Source organism: Pteronotus mesoamericanus, unplaced genomic scaffold (genome assembly GCF_021234165.1).
Source record: "Pteronotus mesoamericanus isolate MK-2021 breed Mesoamerican mustached bat unplaced genomic scaffold, CSHL_Meso_final contig_72, whole genome shotgun sequence".
In the NCBI taxonomy this organism is placed as follows: Eukaryota; Metazoa; Chordata; class Mammalia; order Chiroptera; family Mormoopidae; genus Pteronotus; species Pteronotus mesoamericanus.
The window spans coordinates 876115-898216 of NW_026555242.1; the positions used below are offsets into that span (position 1 = coordinate 876115).

At 49.2% G+C, this 22102-nt stretch overlaps 2 protein-coding genes across 2 annotated transcripts in view; one reads left to right on the forward strand and one right to left on the reverse strand.

Annotated features, from left to right (window-relative positions):
* The window catches only part of BCL7C (BAF chromatin remodeling complex subunit BCL7C), a 289889-nt gene that overhangs the window by 197326 nt on the left and 70461 nt on the right, over positions 1-22102 (forward strand). The gene's annotated exons all lie outside the window — the stretch shown is intronic.
* Positions 9206-21538, reverse strand: FBRS (fibrosin). The gene is made up of 18 exons (XM_054582656.1): positions 19995-21538; positions 19526-19705; positions 18816-18851; positions 18666-18695; positions 17548-17596; positions 17162-17456; positions 15490-15791; positions 15096-15283; positions 14936-14980; positions 14631-14726; positions 14333-14401; positions 13512-13541; positions 13048-13119; positions 12636-12756; positions 12450-12530; positions 11428-11511; positions 11084-11291; positions 9206-10975 (listed from the first exon to the last, which is right to left on the reverse strand). Exons 1-18 carry the CDS (start codon positions 20439-20441, stop codon positions 10393-10395), a joined length of 2916 nt encoding a protein of 971 aa, XP_054438631.1. The 5' UTR covers positions 20442-21538; the 3' UTR covers positions 9206-10392.

Below are 22102 nucleotides of genomic sequence, written 5' to 3' on the forward strand. Positions count from 1 at the left end.
AGGATCTGCACATCGGGGTCTACCTAATATTTTTAAATACCATAATGTTCCATTGTATGAATGTCAAACCCTCTATTTTGGACACTTGAATTGTTTCCATTCTCTAGCTCTAGCAACTATTTTAGTGGCTACACAAGCAGTATATATGAAAAAGTGTTGTCTTTTAATTTTTTTAAAAAAGTATCTCTCTATTGCTTACTTACCTAGAATGTTCTGCACCCAGCACAATGGCCCTAGGTGTTTGGCAGTAGCTCTGTGATACCACCCAGTGCTGAGGTCAGGGTCCACAAGGAAGTCTACAGTTGCTTCTCCTGAAGTAGGGCTGGGGTGAGGTGGGGAGGTTTAGGATAAAATAAACTGATTTCTTAGACAAGAAAAAATTGCGTTGTGTTTAAGGGGCCAACTCTTCGTATGCATTTCATAAAAGCCACCGCCCACCAGCCCTGAGAGATGAGTTTTGTGGGTTTTTTTTAAGATTTTATTTCTTTATTTTTAGACAGGGGAAGGGAGGAAGAAAGAGAGGGAGAGAAACATCAATGTGCAAGAGATACATCCATCGGTTGCCTCTCGCATGCCCCCAACTGGGGACCCGGCCTGCAACCCAGGCAATTGACCAGATAGTTAGCATCTTTACCTTCCTGTTGTTATTCCTACTTTAGCTGGTGACACTGTGAAGCCCTAGTTCACACAGCATTTTAGAGACCTCGACTGGACTCCAACCTGAGGTTGTCTCCCAGCAGGCTTTAGGAAGTGTTCATTGACAAGTAGAGCAGGGTGTGAGTATATCAACAAACACTCATTAACCAATTTTCCTCCTTTCAAAGTTCTAAATGGGCCCACTGTTTTGTTAATGAAAAGTCAACACTATTTGCATCACTGAAGGCCTCCCCTCCTCTTTCACAGTGGGACTAGGGAAGGCAGAAACTTGGATTAGGGAAAGAGTGAAGCAACCATAGACCTGATTCTTGTTCAGCTGGATCTCCACACTTACCAATGGGTCTGACCCCTAGTCCATAAATGTTATCTTCAGTACAATTTCCCTAATAGGAGTTATTTCCTGGACATCAACCAAGCTCCAAGCACTGTGGAAGGACTTTTTCTTTTGCAGCAGCTTTTAATCCTTAAAGTCCTGTGAAGTCCAAGGCTTTGTCCCTTTTGAATAGGGGTGATTAACTCTCAGGCCCACAAAGGCAAGTAGACTAAAATCACAAAGCAGTTAGCTGGTAAAGAAGGGATTCAAACCTTATTTGTCTGACCCTGGAATCAGCCCATCTTGAATTTTTCACTAAGTTTGAACTCTGAGCCCTTCCATCTTTGTGCCTTGGTGTACTTACATATAAAATGAGGATAGTCCTATTAGTTTTGCCTGTCTTGCTGCATAATTGTGAGTGCTATATTCCTATTAGTACTGAAGGCAGACAAATATTAGTAATATAACCATTTTTAGAACACCAATAATTCTCACAATAACTCTATTGAGATAGGCTTTGTTATTGTGCCCATTTTGCAGAAGAGGGAAGTGAGGTTCAGAAAAGTGAAGTCATTAGCTCAAGATTCATTTCCTACCTGGGATTTATGGGTCCTGGAGATAAGCTGGGAGTGGGTGAAGGAGGGCAAGAGAGGACTCCCTCCAAGACCCAGGAGACCCAGGTGGTGGGCCTCCCAACCAACTCTTGGAGGAGTTGGGAGGAACTGGGAGCTTGGGAAGAATTTTTGTCAGTCTTATCCACCACTGTCCACCAAACACTCCAGAGCCTAATAAAATGCCTGGAATGTAGAAAGTGCTCCATAAACTCTTTTTTTTTATTGATTTTCAGAGAGAGAGGAAGGGGGAGAGAGAAACATTGATCAGTTGCCTCCTAAATGCAACTAGTCAGGAAATTGAACCCACAAGCTAGGTATGCCCTGACTGGGAATCAACACTGCAGCCTTTTAGTGTACAGGACAATGCTCCAACCAAGTCACCTGGCAAGGGCTCCACAAACCCTCTTCATAGTCTATTCTCCACTCAGTAGCCAGCAATGACCACCCTGACCTCCCGGTTGGTCCTCCAGCTCGTCTAGCACTGCTCAGGGACTGCACTGCTGCTCCATCTGCCTAAAGCATTCCTCTCCCCAATTTTTTATTTTGGTATTTTAAATTTGTATTGTAATAATTTAAACTTGTTTTAATAAAAAATCATACATATAAATATTTGTTTTTTTAAAGTAAAGAGGGTATGTCCTGGCCAGTATGGCTCAGTTGGTTGGAGCGTCATCCCATAACCAAAAGGTATGTGGGTTCAATTCCTAGTCAGGGCATGTACCTAGGTTGCAGGCTCCGTCCCCGGTCTGGCACATACAGGAGGCAACCAACTGAAGCTTCTTTCTCACATTAATATTTCTCTCTCCCTTCCTCTCTCTCTAAAAGCAATGAAAAAATGTCCTCAGTGAGGATTAAAAGAAAGTAGAGAGGGTAGAAACTATTTCCACTCCCTAGAAGTTCCTGTTACAAAAGTCTCAGGTATCTTTCCAGAAATATTCTATGAACATATATATATATGCTCTTCCAATACAAATGTCAGCACCCTATATACACACAGTTCTTCACCTTAATTTTTTTTAACTTAACACATCACAGAGAGCTTTTTCTCTCTTTTACATCTGCAAATGGAGACACACCTCATTTTTTTTAACTGCTCCATAGTGTTTATGTATTAATGACTGTACAAGTTTATTTAATAGATCCTTGTGAATAGACATTTGGGTTTTTTCCAGTTTTTGTGTAATGACAAACAGGGCTTCTATAAAATGTTCATTATTATTATTATTATGATTCATATACCATAAATTCACCGTTTTTAAAAATACACCCCAGGGTTTGGTTTTTTTTAGTGTACCCACAAAGTAGTACAACTATTACCACTATCTAATTCTAGAAACATTCTTGAACACACATTTTATGGCCTTGTATGACTTTGTAGTAGAAGGAGGCCCTTCTAGAGGTATTGTTGATAAGCTTTAGGGAGATGATTCTTTCCAATGCGAAAAAAGGTGGGGCTTGTGGATCACCCATAAGCAAAAGCCCTGGGTCTGCAGGGTTGTCCAACCTGAGGCCTGCAGTCCACATGTAGCCCAGGATGGCTATGAATGTGGCCCAACACAGTATCATAAATTTACTTAAAAACTTTTTTTTTTTGGCAACTGCCAAAAAATATAAAAATAATGGGAACTGCCCCAACAACATGTGCATTGCAATGTCTCAATTTTACAGACTGTGCTGTTCTATGGTGCTTTTAAAAACAGGGAATGTCATTCTTCTGCTTCAAAACTCTCCAAGAAAAAAGAAAAAGTATAGCCAAAATAAATAAACTCGGCAATGGCCAGCATAGTAGAAGCTCACCCATAGTAGAAGCCAAAGTCCTTATAAAGGCCAGCAAGAGGCTACCTGCTATGGTCCCTGTTCACTTCTCCAAACTCATCTCCCACCTTTCTCCCTCTCTCTCACTCGGCTCCATCCACACTAGCCCCCTGGCTGGTCCTCCAGCTCACCCAGCACATTCCCCAATCAGGGACTTCACAGTGCTGCTCCCTCTGCCTAAAGCAGGTAACTGGGTTCCTTTCCTTACTTCATTCCCACCTCTACTCCCTTGGCAATCCTCAGAGAAGCCTTCTTTAATACCTCCATATAAAATAGCACCCTGGAACTTTCTAGCCCATACCCTTCTTTTCTCCAATCAATGTATATTTATTTATTCACTTTCTGTCTGAATTTTAATTCCTAGAGAAGAAACTCTCTAGAACTTTAATCTCCTAGAGAAAATACCCCTGTCCTTTCGGTTCACTGCCATGTTGTTAAAACAGAGTCTGGTACACCGTGGGTGATCAATAACATTTGTTGATAGAATAAATGAATAAATAGCTTCACTAAGGCACAAAACAAAGGTTATACAAAATCCAGAGGGTGGGGGAAGGGGAAATGGACAAAGGACCTGAACAGACAATTCACAGAAAACAAAAACACAAATGACTTGTAAACGTCAGGAAAGATGCTTGGCTTCACTCATAATAATAAAAGAAGTGCAAGTTAAAACTTCTATGAGTAATCGAGTAAGCATCTTTCATCCACCAGATTAGCAAAGATCAAAAAGCTTGTCATTTCTCTCTGTTAGCAAAGGTGTGGAGAAACAGGTCCTTTCATACATTGTGGGTGAGAGTGAAAATGGTCAAAGGTTTGTGTAGGACAATTTGGCAGCATCTAAATTTTAAAAGTATACTCTTTGGTACAGTAATTCCATGTGTATAAATTTATCCTGCAGATTTATTTGCTCAAGTATACGAAAATGTGGGTATTCACCGCAGCACTCCTTGTTTTAATAAGGGACTTGAAAGAATGTAAATGTCCACTGATGGAAATTGGTTTTAAATATATTATGGTATAACTTTATAATGGAATATTATGCAGAGGCTAAGAAGGAAGTAGATCTCTATTACTAAAATGGTATAACCCACAAGAGATAGATAGTTATATGAAAAAGCAGTACAGTATACAGAACTGTGTGTACTACATGTAAACATTTGTTTAAGAAAAAAAGCTGCTCTGGAGAAATAAACAAGATATCAATATGGCATCTCTGGAAAGGCAGAATATAGCAGGGGACAAATGATCATGGGAAAGGAGGAGAGTTTCTACCACTTTTTTTTTTTTTACCAGTTAGAAGCTTTTTATTTAAAGGTTTACTTTTCATTTATTTATTTAGATTTTATTTATTCACCTTTAGAGAGAGGGGAAGGGAGGGAGAAGGAGAGGGAGAGAAATATCAGTGTGTGAGAGATATATGGATTGGTTGCCTCTCACAGGACCCCAACTGGGGAGCTGGCCTGCAATGCAGGCATGTGCCCTGACTGGGAATCAAAGCAGTGATCTTTTGGTTCACAGGCCAGCACTCAATCCACTGAGCCACACCAGCCAGGGCACAAGTTAGAAACTTTTAATGTTAATTACATTAGCTGCTGTTTTTAACCTTTAAAAACAGATCAGACATGCATATGAGAGAAAAACCCAGAGATACAAAAGGATAAACAGTAAAAAGTCTCCGCTAAAAAAAACAAAACAAAACCCACACTGTCATGGGGGTATGTCAAAGGGACACAGGAGCTAACTGAAAACTGGAGAATAATAAAGTAGTACTGGAGCATAACCTAAAATATAAAATAAATTACCCATGAATCTGTCATACTATAAATAAGTGATTGAATAAATAAATGGGAAACAGGTTGCCTGTGCAGAAGAATTAAAAGTAATTTATGTAGATACTCTGCTCTCAAGAAGGTACAGCATAATTTCCTAGCTCCTGTAGTACGGACTGCGCATAGTGACTGCCTCCCAAAAAATAAAATATGGACCCTGGCTGGTTGTGGCTCAGTGGATTGAGCGCTGACCTGCAAACCAAGGGGTCACTGATTTGATTCCTGGTCTAGGGCACATGCCTGGGTTGCGAGCCAGGCCCCCAGTAGAGGGGGCGTTAGAGGCAACAGCACACTGATGTTTCTCTCCTCCTTCTCCATCCCTTCCCCTCTCTAAAAATAAAAATCTTTAGCCCTGGCTGGTGTAGCTCAGTGTATTGAGCACCGGCCTGTGAACCAAAAGGGCATTGGTTCCATTCCCAGTGCAGGGCACATGCCTGGGTTACAGGCCAGGTCCCCAGTAGGGGGTCTGTAAGATGCAGCCACACATTGATGTTTCTCTCCTTCTCTTTCTCCCACCCTTGTCCTTTCTAAAAAATAAGTAAATTTTTAAAAAACGACAACAGACAACAGAACAATAGCTGTCCAGTGTGAATGAATAAAAATTTTTTAAAAATCTTTTAAAAAATGGAAATAATGGGTAAGAGTAATTTTGCAATAGAGCCTGACAAGCACTACCTCAGCCAGGTGATTGAGGTCAACATCAACAGTGGTGAATCATTTTGAAGGCATGTACCCTTGATAAGATGTAATGAAAATGGCACTTTACCTCTGCTCTCTCCTCAAACCCGTAACTCATCTAATCCTAAGAAAAACAATTTACAAATACCAAAAGCTGTGGCCAAGTAGCTCAGTTGGTTAGAGCATTGACCCAATACACCAATGTTGCAGGTTTGATCCCTGGTCAGGGCACATACAAGAACTAACCAATGAATGCATAGGTAAGTGGAACAACAGGTCTCTCTTTCTCTCCCTCCCTCCCTAAAAGCCAATTTTTAAAAAATTCCAATTAAGGGACATTTTATAAAATACTTGACCAGTACTCCTCAAAACTGTCAAGATTATCAAAAACAAGTCTAGAAACTCACAGTCAAGAGGAGCCTATAGAGACATGATGACTAAATATAATGTTGTGTCCTTGCAGGATCCTGGAACAGACAAAGGACATTAGGTAAAAACTAAGGAAATTGAAATAAGTATGGACTTCAATTAAAAATGTATTAATACTGACTTACTAACTGTAACATATGCATTATGTTAGTAAAGGAAACTGAGTGTGGAACATATAGGAACTCTCTAATATCCTTGCAATTTTTCTGGAAACCAAAAACTGTTCTAAATAATAGTTTATTTTTAACTTCCTCCCCAAATAAGTATGTCTTTCTTCTCTTGACTCCATATATCATTTAACTTCCACTTGCATATTCTGAAATAGGGGGATTATTTCCAATCTTTCCAACTGCAATCAATAACAACACTCTCATCTAGTGAATGATTACTGCATACTAATTTCTGTGCTAAGCACCCTTTATATGCATTATCCCATGTAACCATCACAATAAACCCGTGGGCTGGGATTGTCATTTTCCCTGCTTGTCTACCATGGAAACAGGCTGCAACTAGACCAAAGCCACACAGCTGGTTGGTAAAGGCCAAATTCAAACCGTGGTCTGTCCGATGTCAAGGCTCTAAGCCTGTGTTTTTCATTGGCTCAGGCTCCCTCTTCCTTCTATGCCCACAGACAGATGTTGCCCACCTCAAAGCCTGTTTTAAAAGATGGGCCTTCCCCTTAACTGAGCTCTAAAGATCTTTTTCAGACTTTCTGATGTGGAAAGCATCCCCATTAATGACAGAAATCATTCCTTAAGTACTTACTTGCTGTGCCAGGCTCTAAGAACTGTATGCTTATTAACTTAGTGAATTCATACAGTAATTTTAAGTGAAACCATTAAAACTCCATCTTCATACATAGCTTGTGGAAACATAGCCACTTTGGAAATTAGTTTTGCAGTTCCCCTAAATGTTAAAGGTAAGACCCAGCAATTCCACTACAAGGTATATACCTAACAGAATTAAAAACACGCATTCATACAAAACTTGTACATGGATATCCACAGCAGCATTATTCAGAACAGTTAAGAGAAACAACCCAAGGGTCCATCGACTGAAGAATGGATAAACACAATGTGGTCTATCCATACAATGGGATACTATTTAGCTATAAAAAGAAATGAAGTACTGATACAAGCTATGATATGGATGAACCCTGACATCATGAAACTAAGTGAGAATGAATTATATCTCAATAAAGTTTTTAAACATTTTACAAGTAAACCATGGCACAGAAATGAACACATTGCTTAATATTACATAGCTATTCTGCTGAGCTCATTCAGAGCAAAGAAATGCATTTCTAAATAGCAGCCTCTCAATGGTGAATGACTTAGGTTTGATTTTGTTTTCTCCAATGTTGAAAGTCATTTCTAGACTTCTCCTTGACCTCTGCCTGCGGAGCTGCCTGTGTTAGGATCCGAACATGTGGAGATGAACCAATGGAGCATAGTGGCTACAATGACAGGCCCTTAGAAGGCAGCCTTTAGGATTCTCTCTGTCCCTCTTTTTCTCCTCAGAAAAAGTACGTTTCTTGCTCTTCACAGTAGATTGTAATCTCCAGGAAAGCTGGAATTTTGTTTACCCCTGTAGCCCCAGGCACTAGTTCAGTTCCCAGAATGATAGATGAAGTGGCTGAGAGGCAGTTCAGACAGTGAATCAAGTGAGGTAACAGGAAGGTTTCTGACTTGGGTACTTTGGTACTGGTGAGAGAGATGGAAGTGTGGTTGGGGGAGCACAGTGTCAGATCTAGGGGGTATCAGTGGTTCGTGGGAGAGATCTAGGAGAGGGTAGATATACACATCTAGAAAATATTTCACTGAGAATGCTTACAGGGACCAGGGAAGAAGCCTGACTAGCCCATTCCTAAACAGCAAAGTGGAGGTGACAGAGGCAATCGGCACAGATCGTGTCCCATCTCAAGGGACAATCATAGGGAAAGTAGTGTTAACTGTTTTGGATTGTTCATAAGTTGAAAACAAGGACTGCCATGTGAAAACCTGTCTGCAAGCCAAGTTTCTCCTGGTCACCTGTTTCTGATTTCTGTTGGAACAATCTAAGCCTGAGTTTTCCCTAGAAGTCTTGGGTATGTGTAGTGGCAACAGAAAATGTTGGATGCATCTTTCCTAAGGCGATGGGTATGCTTGGAACAAGTCAATTCTGGGTGGTTCGAATGGGAGCCAGCCTCTCTAGCTCATTTTAGTGGTCATTTGTTTAATGATTACATCAAAGAATAATGTTAAGTGTAAAAAGGTATTTGCAAAATAGAACATTTCACAGGATCCCATTTTTCTACAGTATTTTAGGCAATAGTTAGAAAAAGAACTGGAGGAATCTCTCTCTGACAATTAAGTGTTTTCCTTGGGGGGTGGGATTATAAAGGACTTTCCTTTTGTATTACTGTGTTTAAAGTGTTTTATAGTAATCATGTATAAAAGGAAAACCAACAGATTTTTAAAATACATGTCTTTTCTAATATAACCACACATGTACATATATGTGCAGGTAAACACATAGCAAAGGGGCCTAAAACATATATACCAAATGGTTAACAGTGCTTACTTCTGGGGGTGTTGGTAGGTGAATGGGAAACTTAGTTTTATCTTTCTGTGATTTCAATCTTATGTATGTACTCCTGGGTTGTAGAAAAATGTGAAAAACTCCAGCACCCAACACTAATCCACCCATCCAGTAGTAGTGGAACATCTCCCCAGATGGGAAGGAGGGAAAAACCTTTGTTAGGACATGGACGGTGTTGTCTTTATCCCTCCCTGATCCCAAGACCCAAACCCAATCCCCAATCCCCAAACCCAGGTGACCCACACACACTGAAAGAGGAGCCAAGGGGCCTCATTGTAACACTCATTTTTATATAAATATCCGCAAGTCATGTTACAGAGTAAGCCCCACCTGGGAAAAAAGTCAACATGTTTTTGTTAACCTGACCCCTGCCTTCTAGGCTGGGCCCCAGCCTGGGGGCGCCTGCTGCTTTGGGAAGGCTAGGGCTGCTGCCGAGAGGCTGCTGAAGAAGCTGCCTATGTGGCCCACCCCCGAGCTGACCCCCTTCTTTGGTGTGTGGTACATGATGACCTTCTCTGGCCCTCCTTATAGCCTGGGGCAGGGTGCTGGGAATAGGGCTCTAGAGAGCAGGGCCCAGGAGTCCTGGGGGCACTTGGAAATGGAGTGAGGAGACTGAGCCACTAAGAAAGAAGCAGACTCTGAAGCTTAAAGGTTGAGCCTTTTGGGGATGGGGGCACTCAGAGGTAACAGGAACAAGTAGGGGGAACCTGGGCTGTCAGCCAAGCAGGAAGTGTTTGCCTTTCTTTCCAGCCTAGGCACCCAGGTCCCTTCTCCTGTTGGTCCACTTCCTCCTGGACCCCATATTCCGAAGGTTAAGTCCTGGGCCTGCCTGTCCCCTTCCAGCTCTTCCCCTGCAATCTCCCCTCCCCCCACAGAGAAGCCAGAGGCTAGGAACACAGCACCAGTCTGAGGATTTAATCAGTCAGGAAGGGGGATTACTGGGAAGGGCACCCCTGTAAAAATGTACAAAAGGTCTCGGGAGCTATGTGGAAGGGGAGATAAATATGTACACGAACCCCCCTTCCTTTAGCCCCTCCTCCTCCAGCCCTGAGAGGGCATGAGGACTTGGGTGGTAGGTGAAGGGGAGGGGGGGGGCACTTTGGCCTCTGGCTTACTGAGCCCTTGGGGAGGCAAGGCCAAGGGCCTAGGGGCCCTCAGAGGGGGCAATGGTGCACCTCAGGAGACCATGAGCTAGGACCTCTGAAATGACCCCCACTCTCATGTATGTGTACACACACACAAACACACACACACACTCCTCTCTAGAGGCTTAGTGACCTCTGCCCTCCCAATGACCCCAAGGTTCATCAGATGCTCGATCTCATGGGGGCTGGGGCTCTGCTCTCAGGCTCTATGACCTTAGAGGTGGCTGGTGAGGTCATGACCCTTGCCCTCCAGCCCTGGCTTAAAACCTCAGCTCTAGGACCTCATCAAAAGGAAAGGGGGATGGAGCTTTGCCCCTGCCCCTCCCCTTCCCTCACCTGTCAGCCCGGGCTGGGCCAGGGGCCCTAGGTGGGGAACTAGGCCGGGGGGCGGGCACAAGTGGAGGTGGTGCCCCCAGAAGGGCTCCTGGTGGGGTCTTGCTGAGGAGGTGAGGGGTTCCCGGGGCCGCAGTAGGTGGTGGTGGTGGAGCCAAGCGGCTGTATAGCAGGGAATGGGCAGGCTCTAGACCATACAGGCGGGCAGCAGCCACTGCCCCTGGTCCAGTCAGCTCCTCACCCGCCTCATAGAAGCGGGGTGGCCTTGCAAGGCGAGGGGGCCCTGCCAACCAGGTTGGCTCCAGGAAGCCAGCACAGCGTTCTGGAGGACCAGGGCCCAGAAAGGGGGATGGCCGGGGCCTCTCAAACAGCAGGTGAAGGCCCTGAGGCCCAGTGGCAGCGGCAGCAGCAGCGGCAGCGGCGGCAGCTGCAGCAGCGGCAGCGGCGGCAGCAGCAGCCTCCTCTTTCCGTTCTTCCTTTACCCGCACCGATTCCTTGGCTGGCCTGGCCCCTTCCTCACCAGCCCGGGTCTTGGGAGTAGCAGGAGATACTCGGGGCTGGGGCCGTGAGAAGGGGAGGTCCCTGGGGGACAGGTGTGGGGGAGAAAATAAAGGTACTCCAGAGGTCAGACACAGGCTGTGGGGAAGGTGGAGACTGGGGGGCTGGGAGGGCAGTTTTTGAGAAGCATACCTGTCTTTCTCCTCCTTGGTGATAGAAGACTCCCTTCGCTCCACAGACCGCTCCTTGTCTGAGCCTGGAGTCCGGGCGGCCTCAGGGGGCCGGACCCAGGCAGGAAAGGCCAGAGGACTGCGGTGTAGGCGACCCCATGGATCTGGGGGGGAGGCGAAGGCTGGTGGTGCCCCTGGGCTTTCTTTCTGGGCAAAGACGGCGCCGGAGTCTAGACAGAGAGCAAAGTAGAGAATGACAGGGGCCAAGATTAGGAAGCCCCACTTAGGCAACCTCCCAGGCTCCTACTTGAGCATATTAACTCATAGCCACAGCCCCTTACCCACCCTACTCCAGCCAGCACTCACTGAATGTGGGGCTGCCCAGGCCTCCAAAGGCCCCATTGGAGAGAGCAGCCAAGGAGGCGAAGCTTGTGGGACGCCCAAAGGGATCTGTGGGAGAAAAGGGGATGGTCAGAGTTTTGGGCAGCCAGCTCTTAGCAGCCACCAAGAACTAATGGAAAAGGCTGATGAGCAAGCAGGCCCTGAAGACCTCAGCAGCTTTGTCTTCACAACCAGGTGCCAAGCACTTCCTCTTGGCCCTGACTAGGCACTGAGTTCCGACGTGCATGACCTGTTTAACCTCACAAGCCCCATTAGGCAGACAGGATCATTCCTACTTAAAGATGATGAAAAAGGTTCAGAGAAGTGAAGTGACTTGTCAACAGCCAACGAACCAGTTGAGTGGTACCCCCAACCTGAGGCCCCTCTGACTCCAGAGGTCAAGCTCTTAACCCATACTCGCCCACACCAACCACCCAGACCAGCTCTACAGCAAGCCAGTTGCCTGAAGACCTCTGCTGGCTTCTTCCCACTTGACATGCAGGACCCTTCCCAGACTGGCCGTAGTTTCATGTATGTGTCACACTGCCAATTCGAACAACTAACCTAGCCCACTATGGGACCTCACAATTTCCTGTTCCAGAACACCTTTCCCTATGCCATCAGGCTCAGACCCTCCTTGTCTGGGTGGACAAGGACCCAGGTTAGGTCTCCCCCAGTAGCCTGCCTGAGAAGGCTAGGAGCCAGTGACCCTGCTTTCTTCTGGGGCTGCGCAGCCTTCCTCCACCTTCCTTTCACCCATACTATTTTCAGAGAAATATCTGAGTTGGCAGGGATTAGCAATCACTCTGCCCTTTCCTATCCCATTTTACAGATGATGAATCAAGGCTCAGAGGGAGTACAGTAACTTGCCCAAGATCACAAAGCAAGTGGAACCGGGTCTACGCCTGATTTCAGTTGCCTTTCAGGTCTAACTTCCATCCCCAGCTTGAGGACACCTGGAAGTCACAGACAAAGCCTGAGTTGCCCAACACGCCCTTGGCTCTTACCAATGTGGGTGCTGGGACTCAGAAAAGGTCCATGGGCCCCAGGAGCTGCCGTAAAAGGGTTGGCTGCAGCGTGGACGGCACCTGGGGCAGAGAGGTGGGAGAGTCTGATGAAGCTGAGTGGGCAGAAGGTGGGTGTCTGGATACAGATGGGGAACCTCAGGCCCCAAGAGGGCTGGCCAGACTCACCAGTCGCAGTGAAGAGGGAGGCGGCTGGGTGGGAGAGCTCCTGGCCAGTGGGCAGGGCCCCATAGGGCCCTGGAAGGCAGGGCAGGAGGTCGTTCCGAAAGTCAAGCTTGTGGGAGTCACCCTGCATGGGACAGGGAGACGGGCGGTGAGTGAGGAGCCAGGTTTGGTCCTGCTCTTGCCCTTCCACCCCGGAACCCCACCCGAGGGCTTGCTGATGCCAAGAAGGGGACTGGGTGTCTTCTCTGACCATCCCCTTAGCTAGCCAGAGAACCTAGTGCTAATTGTAGAATTGCTCAGACAGTGACTGGGGACAGGAAGAGATGTTTCTGGCCAAGATTCTGCCAAGCTCTACAGAAGGTAGATGCCCAGAGTTCAAGCAGGCCCGCTCTCCCCAGCCCTCCAGCCCCAGTACCTTCATCTTTTCCTGGTGTCTCAGGATCATGTAAGCCACACGCACGTGCATGGCACACCACTTCCCTGGTTTCTGCCGCCCCAAAAGGTTGACCAAAGGGAAAGGGAAGGAAAGAATGTTCACTCGTCACCCACTCCAGTCCTGGCCCTGGGCCCAGACTTGCCACACAACATCTCTCTTACCATCCCTACAACCGAGGGATGACTAGGTCCATTTCAAAGCCTAGGAAACTGAGGCTCAGAGAGATAAACTGTCTTGCCCAAGGTCCCATAGCCAGTTACATCTGAACCCAGGTCTCTGGCTTATGGTCTTTCTGCTTTCTGCTGTTCCACATCTGGCTGCCTCCATATCTTGGACTACTCCCTTATTCTCAAGCAAGACCCCCCCACCCCCCCCACCCCTCAGCCAAACACCGTGACACCAGCCCCCAGCCTCATGCAGCCTGAGGACCTCACCAAACTCACCCTTAAAGGTGGCCGGAAATGATCAGGGATCTGGGGATGGCAAAGCAGACATTGATGGCGATTCAGACCTGTTTACTGACCTGGGCACCTCATCTCCTCAGCCCCCAAGTCCCCTCCCCCCTCAAATATCTCCCTAAGACCCTGAGTGGCTCCCTCAATTCTTTCCTGCTTGTGACGAGACTTCTTCCTACCTCTCCCACTCTGGACTTCTCCCCTCTAGCACCAAGTTCCTGAACCAGGTTCTAAGAAGATAATTTACTTGGAAGGCTAGGGAGCAGGCTGGTGAGCAGGCAGGACACATTTCTCAACAGGAGAAAATACCCTATTAACAGCTTTATATAACGAGGTTCTGTTTAAGATTTCTTTAGAGAAGAGCATTTACCACTACTAAAAGAGGTTGGAAAACCTCTGGTCTAATCTATTCTTTAGGAAATACATCCTGTGTTTTTTCATACTGTTCCCAGAGCCCTGGGCTTTAAGTGGGAGGGAAGGCTTGGGCTCCTTGTGCCACTTCACAAAGGGAGAGCTTATCTTTTCACTGTTTTATGGACAGGACTTCCTGGTATGATGTCATTTAAAAAAAGTTTAGTCACTTAAAAAATGTGAAAACCCCTACAAAAACCACTGCCCTAGTAATCTTATTTCTTGGGCAACTTCATGAAATTCCTATTCCTCATACCTGGGAAACCCTATCACTTACGTAAGGGACTCCTTCGATCATTTATTAAAGGGAGGGATTAGTGATTCATTCTCAAGTCAACCCTCCTGCTCTAGTGAACAGATCTTCCAGCTCCAGCAGAAGCTGCCCTGGCCCCCCTCACCTGTGTCCCCTTTTGGGGAAGCCCGCTCGGCACTGGCCCCAGTCGTGGTGGCAGCTCGGGGTTCGTGCTCTGGGGAAGGGGAGTGGAGGGATCAGTCAGGAGAGCTGGCACTACACATAAAAGGGGTCTAGAACCAAGCTGGGGACTGGGACAGAAAGGGAGCATGGCTTTGGGGAGACTTGGGTTCACAAGGTGAGGAGAGGAGGATGGGCATGGTTTGGGGAATAGGAACATGTGGACCTGGAGGTGTCTGGGTTTTAAGGAGTGGGTGGTGGTAGTGTCCAGATTGGGAGCTCACCTTGGGCTGGAAGGCCCCCTGCAGGGAGCCAAAGGAGACAGCCGGCGGGAGGCCCGGAGGTAGGCCGGGCACTGCGGGAGGGAAGGCCGTGTACGGCTGTGGAGAGAAGGGGACTAGTCCAAGCTGCGGGTGGAGGTGCAGCCCATGTCTGGTCTGCCCATCAGTTCTCTGGCCTCCACCCTAAAGCCCCCAGGGAGAGCTCTCAGGCTCAAAGCTCCTGCTTTTGAAGCTGAAGACTGGACCCCAATAGTTAGGGCCACACGCACTGATGCACCTGTGCCCACACACCACACACATGCACTCACATTATGCCGGAAAAGGCCTTCCATCTTTCCTGGGTATTTCTCAAACTAGGGAAGAGAAGGGAAGAGTAAGCTGCTAGCCAGGGACCCAGGGCCTTCCCCTGGAAGCCAGACCCTCCCCCCAAGTCTCAGAGCCTCATGACCAGCCCAATGAGGAGCTCACCATGTGGGGGCCGTGGGGTGGCAGCAGGCCCGGGGGATAAGGGGTGAAGTGCTGGTGGGTATGCTGGTGGGTGTGCTGGTGCTGGTGGTTGTGCTGGTGGAACTGGAAGGCCAGGGGCCGGGCTGAGCCCCCTGTCCCCACCACCTCGGGGTAGCGAGAGTTCAGGTCCTGGCTGATCAGGTCCTGCTCTGTGGGAGGGGAGGGGGAGAAGGCTTTAATATCTGTTGCCACCACATCAGCCTCCTTGGGCCCAGGTGACTGGCCTTCCCTTCTGGCCTTGAGCCACTCCCTCCTCAAGCCCTGCAGTCTGCTAAGGTCCAAATGCCCCAAAGCCGATTGGGTCCAAGCCCAGGGCCATGGCCCCCCACCCCCCCGGACAGGATCCCAAACTCACCAGAAAGGGCGTTAGCGGCTGAGGCCCCAGGGTGCCCTGGCACCTGCAGCAGGGGTGGGGGTGGGGGCAGGGTGGGACCAGAGGAGAACAAGGAGGGGTGGTGGGGTGGTGGGGGGGGCCGCAGCCCAGGGGGAGGAAAGCCGTGGTTGGACAAAGGCAGGGGCAGTGAGGGCGTCGGGGGCCGGTGGGTGAGCTGCGCGGACGAGGAGGAGGCAGATGAAGAGGAAGAGGACGAAGAGGATGATGAGGGGGGAGGCTGAGCCACGGGAGGGGCCGGGGCCTTGGGGGGCGGCCGTGAAGAGCTGGGGAGAGAAGTGGGGAGATGAGTGAAGGGTTGGGAGGTGCCAGCTCTGACAGGAGTGGGTCAGAAGCCTGGGCGATATACCTTGACCCTGGTTCTCCAACATGGAAGGTGGTAGAACCTGGCCCCCAGGACCTCCACCCCGCCCCCGCCCCCCCTCCCCCGCAAGGAACCCATCCTCAGACTGAGGTACCTCCCACACCCAACAACCCCCTCTCTCCCTCTCTAGGTCTAGTCTTCCACACAGGTGCCTCTGATATCTTTGGCCACGTGACTTTCCCTTTTCTGATTCAACCACAGCACAAAATGTATCATTCACTTTGAAGCTTAATTACAACAGGCCACTTGGGTTCCTACCCTAAGACAGTGGAAGCAGCACCATGCTGGCCTGGCCTGAGAGTTCTAGGCCCATCTTGCCATTAACATCCTGGGTGACCTTGAGCAAGTCACTGCCCCTCTCTGAGCCTTAGTTTTCTCAATAATAAGAAAAAAAATAACAATGATGACAATAATAATAATAAAAAAATAATATTAATAATACTATAAATAATTCTTACCCTTTAGTGAGCACTTACTGTAGGTCAAGTGCTATCACGTGTTTTACACCCTAAGTCAAGTCTCCAACATTTCATACCACCTTCCCAACTGCTGCCGCATCCACATAACCACCTGTACCATTTACTTCTTTAACATAACTCCATTTTTCTTTTTTATTTAGCCTCACCCAAGCCATAACACATGAAATGAAGGGGTTGAGGTACTACTCATACTTTTCTAAAGCACGTAAAAGTTGAAAAAAATTCACTCACACAACATCTGAAATTATATCATATATCACTAATGATGAACATACACACTTTGGGAAACACTGCATTAACTCACAGTTAATCCTTGCAACAGCTTTAGGATGAAGGTACCATCATTAGATCATTTTACAGAAAGAGGAAATTGAGGCTCAGAGAGGTTAAGTGACTTCTCAAAAATCACACCACCAGCAAGTGGCAGAGCAAGAATTCAAATCCAGGTCTGACACCAAAGCCAGCACTCTTAATCATCATGACAGCATTTCCCAAAGTATGTTCTGAAGAAGACTATTCCTAGCAGATGTACCTTGCAAAAAGGTCTCACCAGCAAATAATACTGGGAAATGGCACAAATTGGATTCCCCTGCATGTAAATACATAAAGAGTTCTGTGAGTTTGGTAGCAATCTCTTTAAATTTGTTTCATCCAGTGTCTTTCAAACTTTTCAGTCTCAGAATCCATTTTCAGGTCACATCTCAAATATACCAGCCCATGTCCCAGCCACAGAATGCAGGGGTTGGTGCCAAAATGACCAAACTTTTCCAGACCAAACCCCCAGACCACTCACCTGCCAGTGCTGAGGTCCAGGCTGCTGCCATAGGGAGAAGTGCGGAGGCCAAAGGGTGAGACCCGAAGCTGCAGCTGGGGTGGGGGTGGCAGACTGGGGGCGGCCGGCAGGGGTGCTGGGGCTGACACAGGAGGCCGGGGGGCTGGTGGAGGTGGTGGTTCCTTCGGGGGGAAAGGCACTAGCAGCGGATCGGGCCCGGGGGGCTGTTCCTGGCTCCGCTCCAGGCCCGACACTTTAGGGACTATGGAGAGTTTTGCTTCACAGTTCCCATTGAAGGCGCCGTGAGGGCCCGAGGCTGTGAAGGCAGGACAGCAGACACGTTTAGTTAAGACCCAGGTTCAACTCAATTCCCTCCCTTATCTCCAGCTCCAGCCCTCTGGACCAACCTTTGCTGGTTGAGACAGTAAAGGATGGGTCGAGGTCATCGTCAGAGACCTGGGGAAGAAGTGTAGGGACAGGATTAGGTTCTGGTCATGCTAGGCCCTTACCCAGGAAGACCAACAACTTCTGTAGCTTGCTAGGAACTGGCAGTGGTGGCAAGTCTGTTCCATTACCTTAGTTGAAACCCATCAAAGACTGTGCTCTAGGGTGCCTATGCTTTGGGATAAAGAGTGAAGCAACTGAGCTTAAGAATCTGATAAGCCAGGAGGCCTAAATCATGGCAGCACTAAAATAGCAGAGAAGCAAAGAAATCAAAGCAAAAATGTCACATATCACTAACTGCTGGCCAATAGGCCTACCTGACTTACTTGTCTGATACGTAAGTGTTACCAAAATATTATAAACTAATTGCTGATATTTAGAAATTCAGAGTCTTTATAAAAACTCAGACTTGCAGCTTCTCTTGAGGATGGGCCCCTAGTCTCACATGGCAACAGTGAGCTAGTAACTAGATAGGGGCTGCCCCCTTTAAATGGACAAGAACTCTTTGGTTCACCACAGTCCCTGTCCAGCCAACTTTTAAAAACTAAAACAAGACACACATCAGTGAGTACAAATTTAGTTAATTATAGGGGGAGAACACCAACTGTTAGGAACCATTATTTTAAAATGAGCAAGTCATCCCTATTAACAAACTGAAATACATCTTTATAGTGTATGTTCTTACACCAACTACAATTTTTTAGTATCCTCAATGCCATGGTCTTTGCTCAGACTTTAATCTATAAGACTGCCTAATAGTCAGCAGGAAGGACCAGCTTGGTTCCACAGCCACTCTGAATTTCTGGGGAGAACCACTGGCATCTTTAAGAGCTTTAGAAAGGATGGCACACCAAAGCAGGAGCCTTCTACTCTTTTGTCAACTGGCTCTAGTCACAACAGAAATCATTTACTCTCTCAATCCCCCCACCCCTGCCCCGCCAAAAATCTAATCCTGGCTCAACCTAACCCATGTTTCCCACTCAAGAGGAGATTCTATCTGCTGCACACAGGAGCCCTTCAAACTGCAGTTCATTTTATAAGCTGTAACAATGCCCATCCAACAAGTTCTAGCTCTACTCACCCTCTCGTCCAGATCGCTTTCTGCATCACACTGGGGAGAAGGAAAGACAGAAGTGTCACAAAAGGGAAGAGAAGTGGGGCCCAGAATCAAGAAGGAACTTTCAGAGATGAAATACTAGGGGTGAGACCAGTACAGGTGGAGAGCACTTACTATGTATCCAGCTTCCAGAGAGTGACGGGAGGAGGCCTGAGAAAGATCAGAGTCCAGAGGTAAGGGAAGCTGACTGGCGAAGCCCGTGGACAATGTCTAAACTTCCCAACAAGGCACTCAAGGCCCCTCAGGACCTACTCTCAATCTCTTTTTACCTGCTCCTACTGCTACTTCCCACCTCTGTTCCCAATGCTCTGGCCATTTTCCAAATATACCAGGCTCATATATCTGTGCTTTGTCCAAAACAACTTTGCCCCGTTTCTTCTCTTAGCAAAACTTATGACTATTCTTCAAGGCCTGACTAAGATATCCTAGGGGGCTTTCCCTAACCACAACCCTCCTCCCATCCCCCAGGCAGAATGAGTGGCTTCCTCATGTGGGTTTCTGCAGCATCTCTGCCAGACCTCTGCCTCTGTAGCTTCTCGGGTTTTGATACAGGTATTTGCTTGTAGACTGTTTCTTTCTTGCTAGACTGTCACCACGTCAAGGGGGAGGGCAAAAATATATCTAATTCATTTATGATTCAACTAAGTCCGTTTGATAGATCTCTGAATTATCAACATGTTGAAGCAGACTTAGCGCCAGCCAGTCTCACTGTGGACATATCTTTGTCAGACTTGGATGGGGGAGTAGGAGCTCAAATTTGCTCTGTTTTCATATTTGTCCTTAGATACTGAGTTTTAAAGGACAGGGATCTACAACAAACTCACCTCTTTCCTTCTCCGCTTATTGGGCCATTTTCTGGCACGATCTCCAGAGGGCCGCCCAGGCTCCCGATCAGAGCTGTCCCCTGGCTCCCCAGTGGCCCCAGTGGAGCCCCCCCTCTTCCGCTTCCCAGAATGCTTTAGTCGATGTTCCAATCGTTCTGGGGGCTGAAGAGAGGCATCCTTCTGTGGAGGAGGAGGTGGGACTAAAGTAGATGAAGAAAGGAAAACTCCCGACCTCTCTAGGGGTGACCAGGCTACCAGAGTGGCTCTCAGGCAGGGTAACCTGGTTGGTCCCTGGAGACTAGCTCTACCTCCTCCCACCCCAGGGCGGGGCAGAGGCCTGGCCAGAGGAGCCGGTTGCTCTGGTTTGGGGTGCCAGCATTCCCCCCTCAACTCCACCCACTCCAGGCACCATACCCTTCTCTCTGCCCCTGTGAAGCCCCCAAAGGTCCCTAGCCCCATGAGGCCCCACCTGCAAGGCCTCGAGGCTGGCGAAGCTGGCGATGGCGAAGCCATCGATCAAGTCCTCCTCCTCTTCTTCCTCCTCCTCAGGCTCCTCCTCGGCCTCCCCATCGTCTGCACCCCCCTCCTCCTCCTCCTCCTCCTCTCCGCGACTACCGGAGCCGGCAGGGCGCTTCCGAGCTCGGGGTCGCGGTGGCCGAGGCCTGGGACGGGGCCGCCGCCGTCTCGGGCCTCCGGGCCGCTCTCCAGACGAAGCTGACGACCAGGGCCTGGCGGGCGGCGGCGGCGACGACGAGGACGAGGATCCGCGCGGGGCGGCCAACAGGGCCCGGGGTGCGTCGCCGCCAGGACCTCGGCGGCGCCGCTGCTCCCGGTCTCGGTCTCGGCGAGAGCAGCGCCGCCGCCGCCGCTCTCCCTCAGCGGCCCAGCCCGGGCCGGGAGCCGCGGCCGTCTCCATGGCGACCGCCCTCAGTGCCGCATCCGGAGGCGGCGGGGCCCGAAGCGGCCTGTCCCCGGGCCCGGGGTCGCAGGCGCGGCGTTGGCGGCTGCACAGGGACGAGAGGGCCACGCTTCCTCTTTAAAGCAGGATCTGATGGCCCTGAACTTGCCCCAAGGCCAAGGCCTGGGGAGCCGGCGCCGCCCCCGGGGCGACAAGCCCGAGGGTCACCCCCCCTCCCGTGGGGCCGGCGGGGACGAGACGCAGAAAAAGGGGCGGCCGTCCCTTTAAGGCGAAACCTCAAGTTGTCCAGCCCCTGGCCCCTTTAAGACGACTCGACAGTGTCCGGCCGGCCTAGTGCGGTGGCCGCCCCCTGCCAGGGGTCGAGACTAGTCTCCCCGAAGAGGAAGGACCACCCCCTTTAAAAGGGACCGAACGCTCGCCCCGGAACGCAGACCTTCCCTTTAAAAGTGTCTCAAGTCCTCCGGCTAAAAGAGGCCACCCCTTTAAGGAGTCCAGGGTCCTCAAAACAGCAGGCCGCCGCTTAACAGGGTCGTAGTTTGTTTCCAGTACTCCACAAGCGGCCACTTCCCCTTTAAGCTGAATTTAAAGGACTTCTGGAATGGGGGGAAAGAAGAGGTAAGAATCCCCACTTGCTCCAATTCTCCCAACAGCAGTTTTCAATTTGTCAGCTTCAGTCCGGCGGCTGCCCCTTTAAGGCTGGAGTTGTAGTCTGCCGAGTCCACTGGCCACCCCTTTAAGAAGATTTAAAGGGGCCCCCTCCAGTCCCAGCTCTTCCAGCCTCCGCCTCCAGTCGCCATGAAAGGCTCGAAGTGGGGGCGGGACCGCAGCGGCCAGCCCTCCAAAGCCCCGGATGTGAGGCAACGGTGACGGGTAGAGCTCCTCTGTCTGCCGACATAAAAGTCTCTTCCTCCTTTCCTCGTCTCTGTGTGACTCGCTCCTGAAGGGATCCGAAAGACGGCCGTTGGTCAGCGGGGGAGCTCCAGCGCACCTTCTTGTCTCCTTTGGAGTCTTCGGCCTCTTCTCCGCCAGGACTTCCCTGCCCCTCCTCCCTCTTCCTCCTCAGCCTACGCCTCCTTCCTCTCTCTGCCTCCTCCCACTCTTTGCCCCCTTCCTCTCACCCCTCCACAGACTTAGTCGTTGATAGGTGGAAAAGTGTACGTCAGGACGGAGGGCGGAGTCAAACTCGGGGAGTGGGTAATTTGTAACCGCCCTCAAATTCTGGATTGGGTATACGTCAGATTAGCTCCGTCCTTTATCCAGTCTCGTGACTCGACTGGTTAGAAGTAGGTGCTTGGGCGGTTCCGCAGGTGACTCCTCCTTTTCCTGTTCTTCGGTCATTGGTCCACCCTCTGACGGCATCAACCCGAGGAGTCGGGATGTGGTGCGCGAGCCCTGGGGAGCGGTTGGCCGCTGGGCGGCGCGCAGCTGCGGAAGGTACCTGTCGACAGCCAGTAACGTCGTCTCTGCCTTTCCGCTGCTTGGTTTAAGCTACAGGCCGCCTGGCTTGTCGTCACGCGCGTGTCAGTACCGTCGTCTGGAGGGCAGCTAGGCAGGATTAGCTCCATGAAGTGGAGTGGCCAGGACACGCGGCGTGCCTGGCGACCACCAGACGCGCGGGGAGGAAGCTGCATCGCGTTTTCTCTCGGTCGAATGGCAAA

Coding starts and splice junctions, on each gene's coding strand:
- FBRS (XM_054582656.1), bottom strand. CDS start 20,441: ATGGAGACGGCCGCGGCTCCCGGCCCGGGCTGGGCCGCTGAGGGAGAG. Junction 14,981..15,095: donor CACCCCACGGCCCCCACATG/GTGAGCTCCTCA, acceptor TCTCTTCCCTAG/TTTGAGAAATACCCAGGAAA. Junction 11,292..11,427: donor CCTGGGCAGCCCCACATTCA/GTGAGTGCTGGC, acceptor CTCTCTGTCTAG/ACTCCGGCGCCGTCTTTGCC.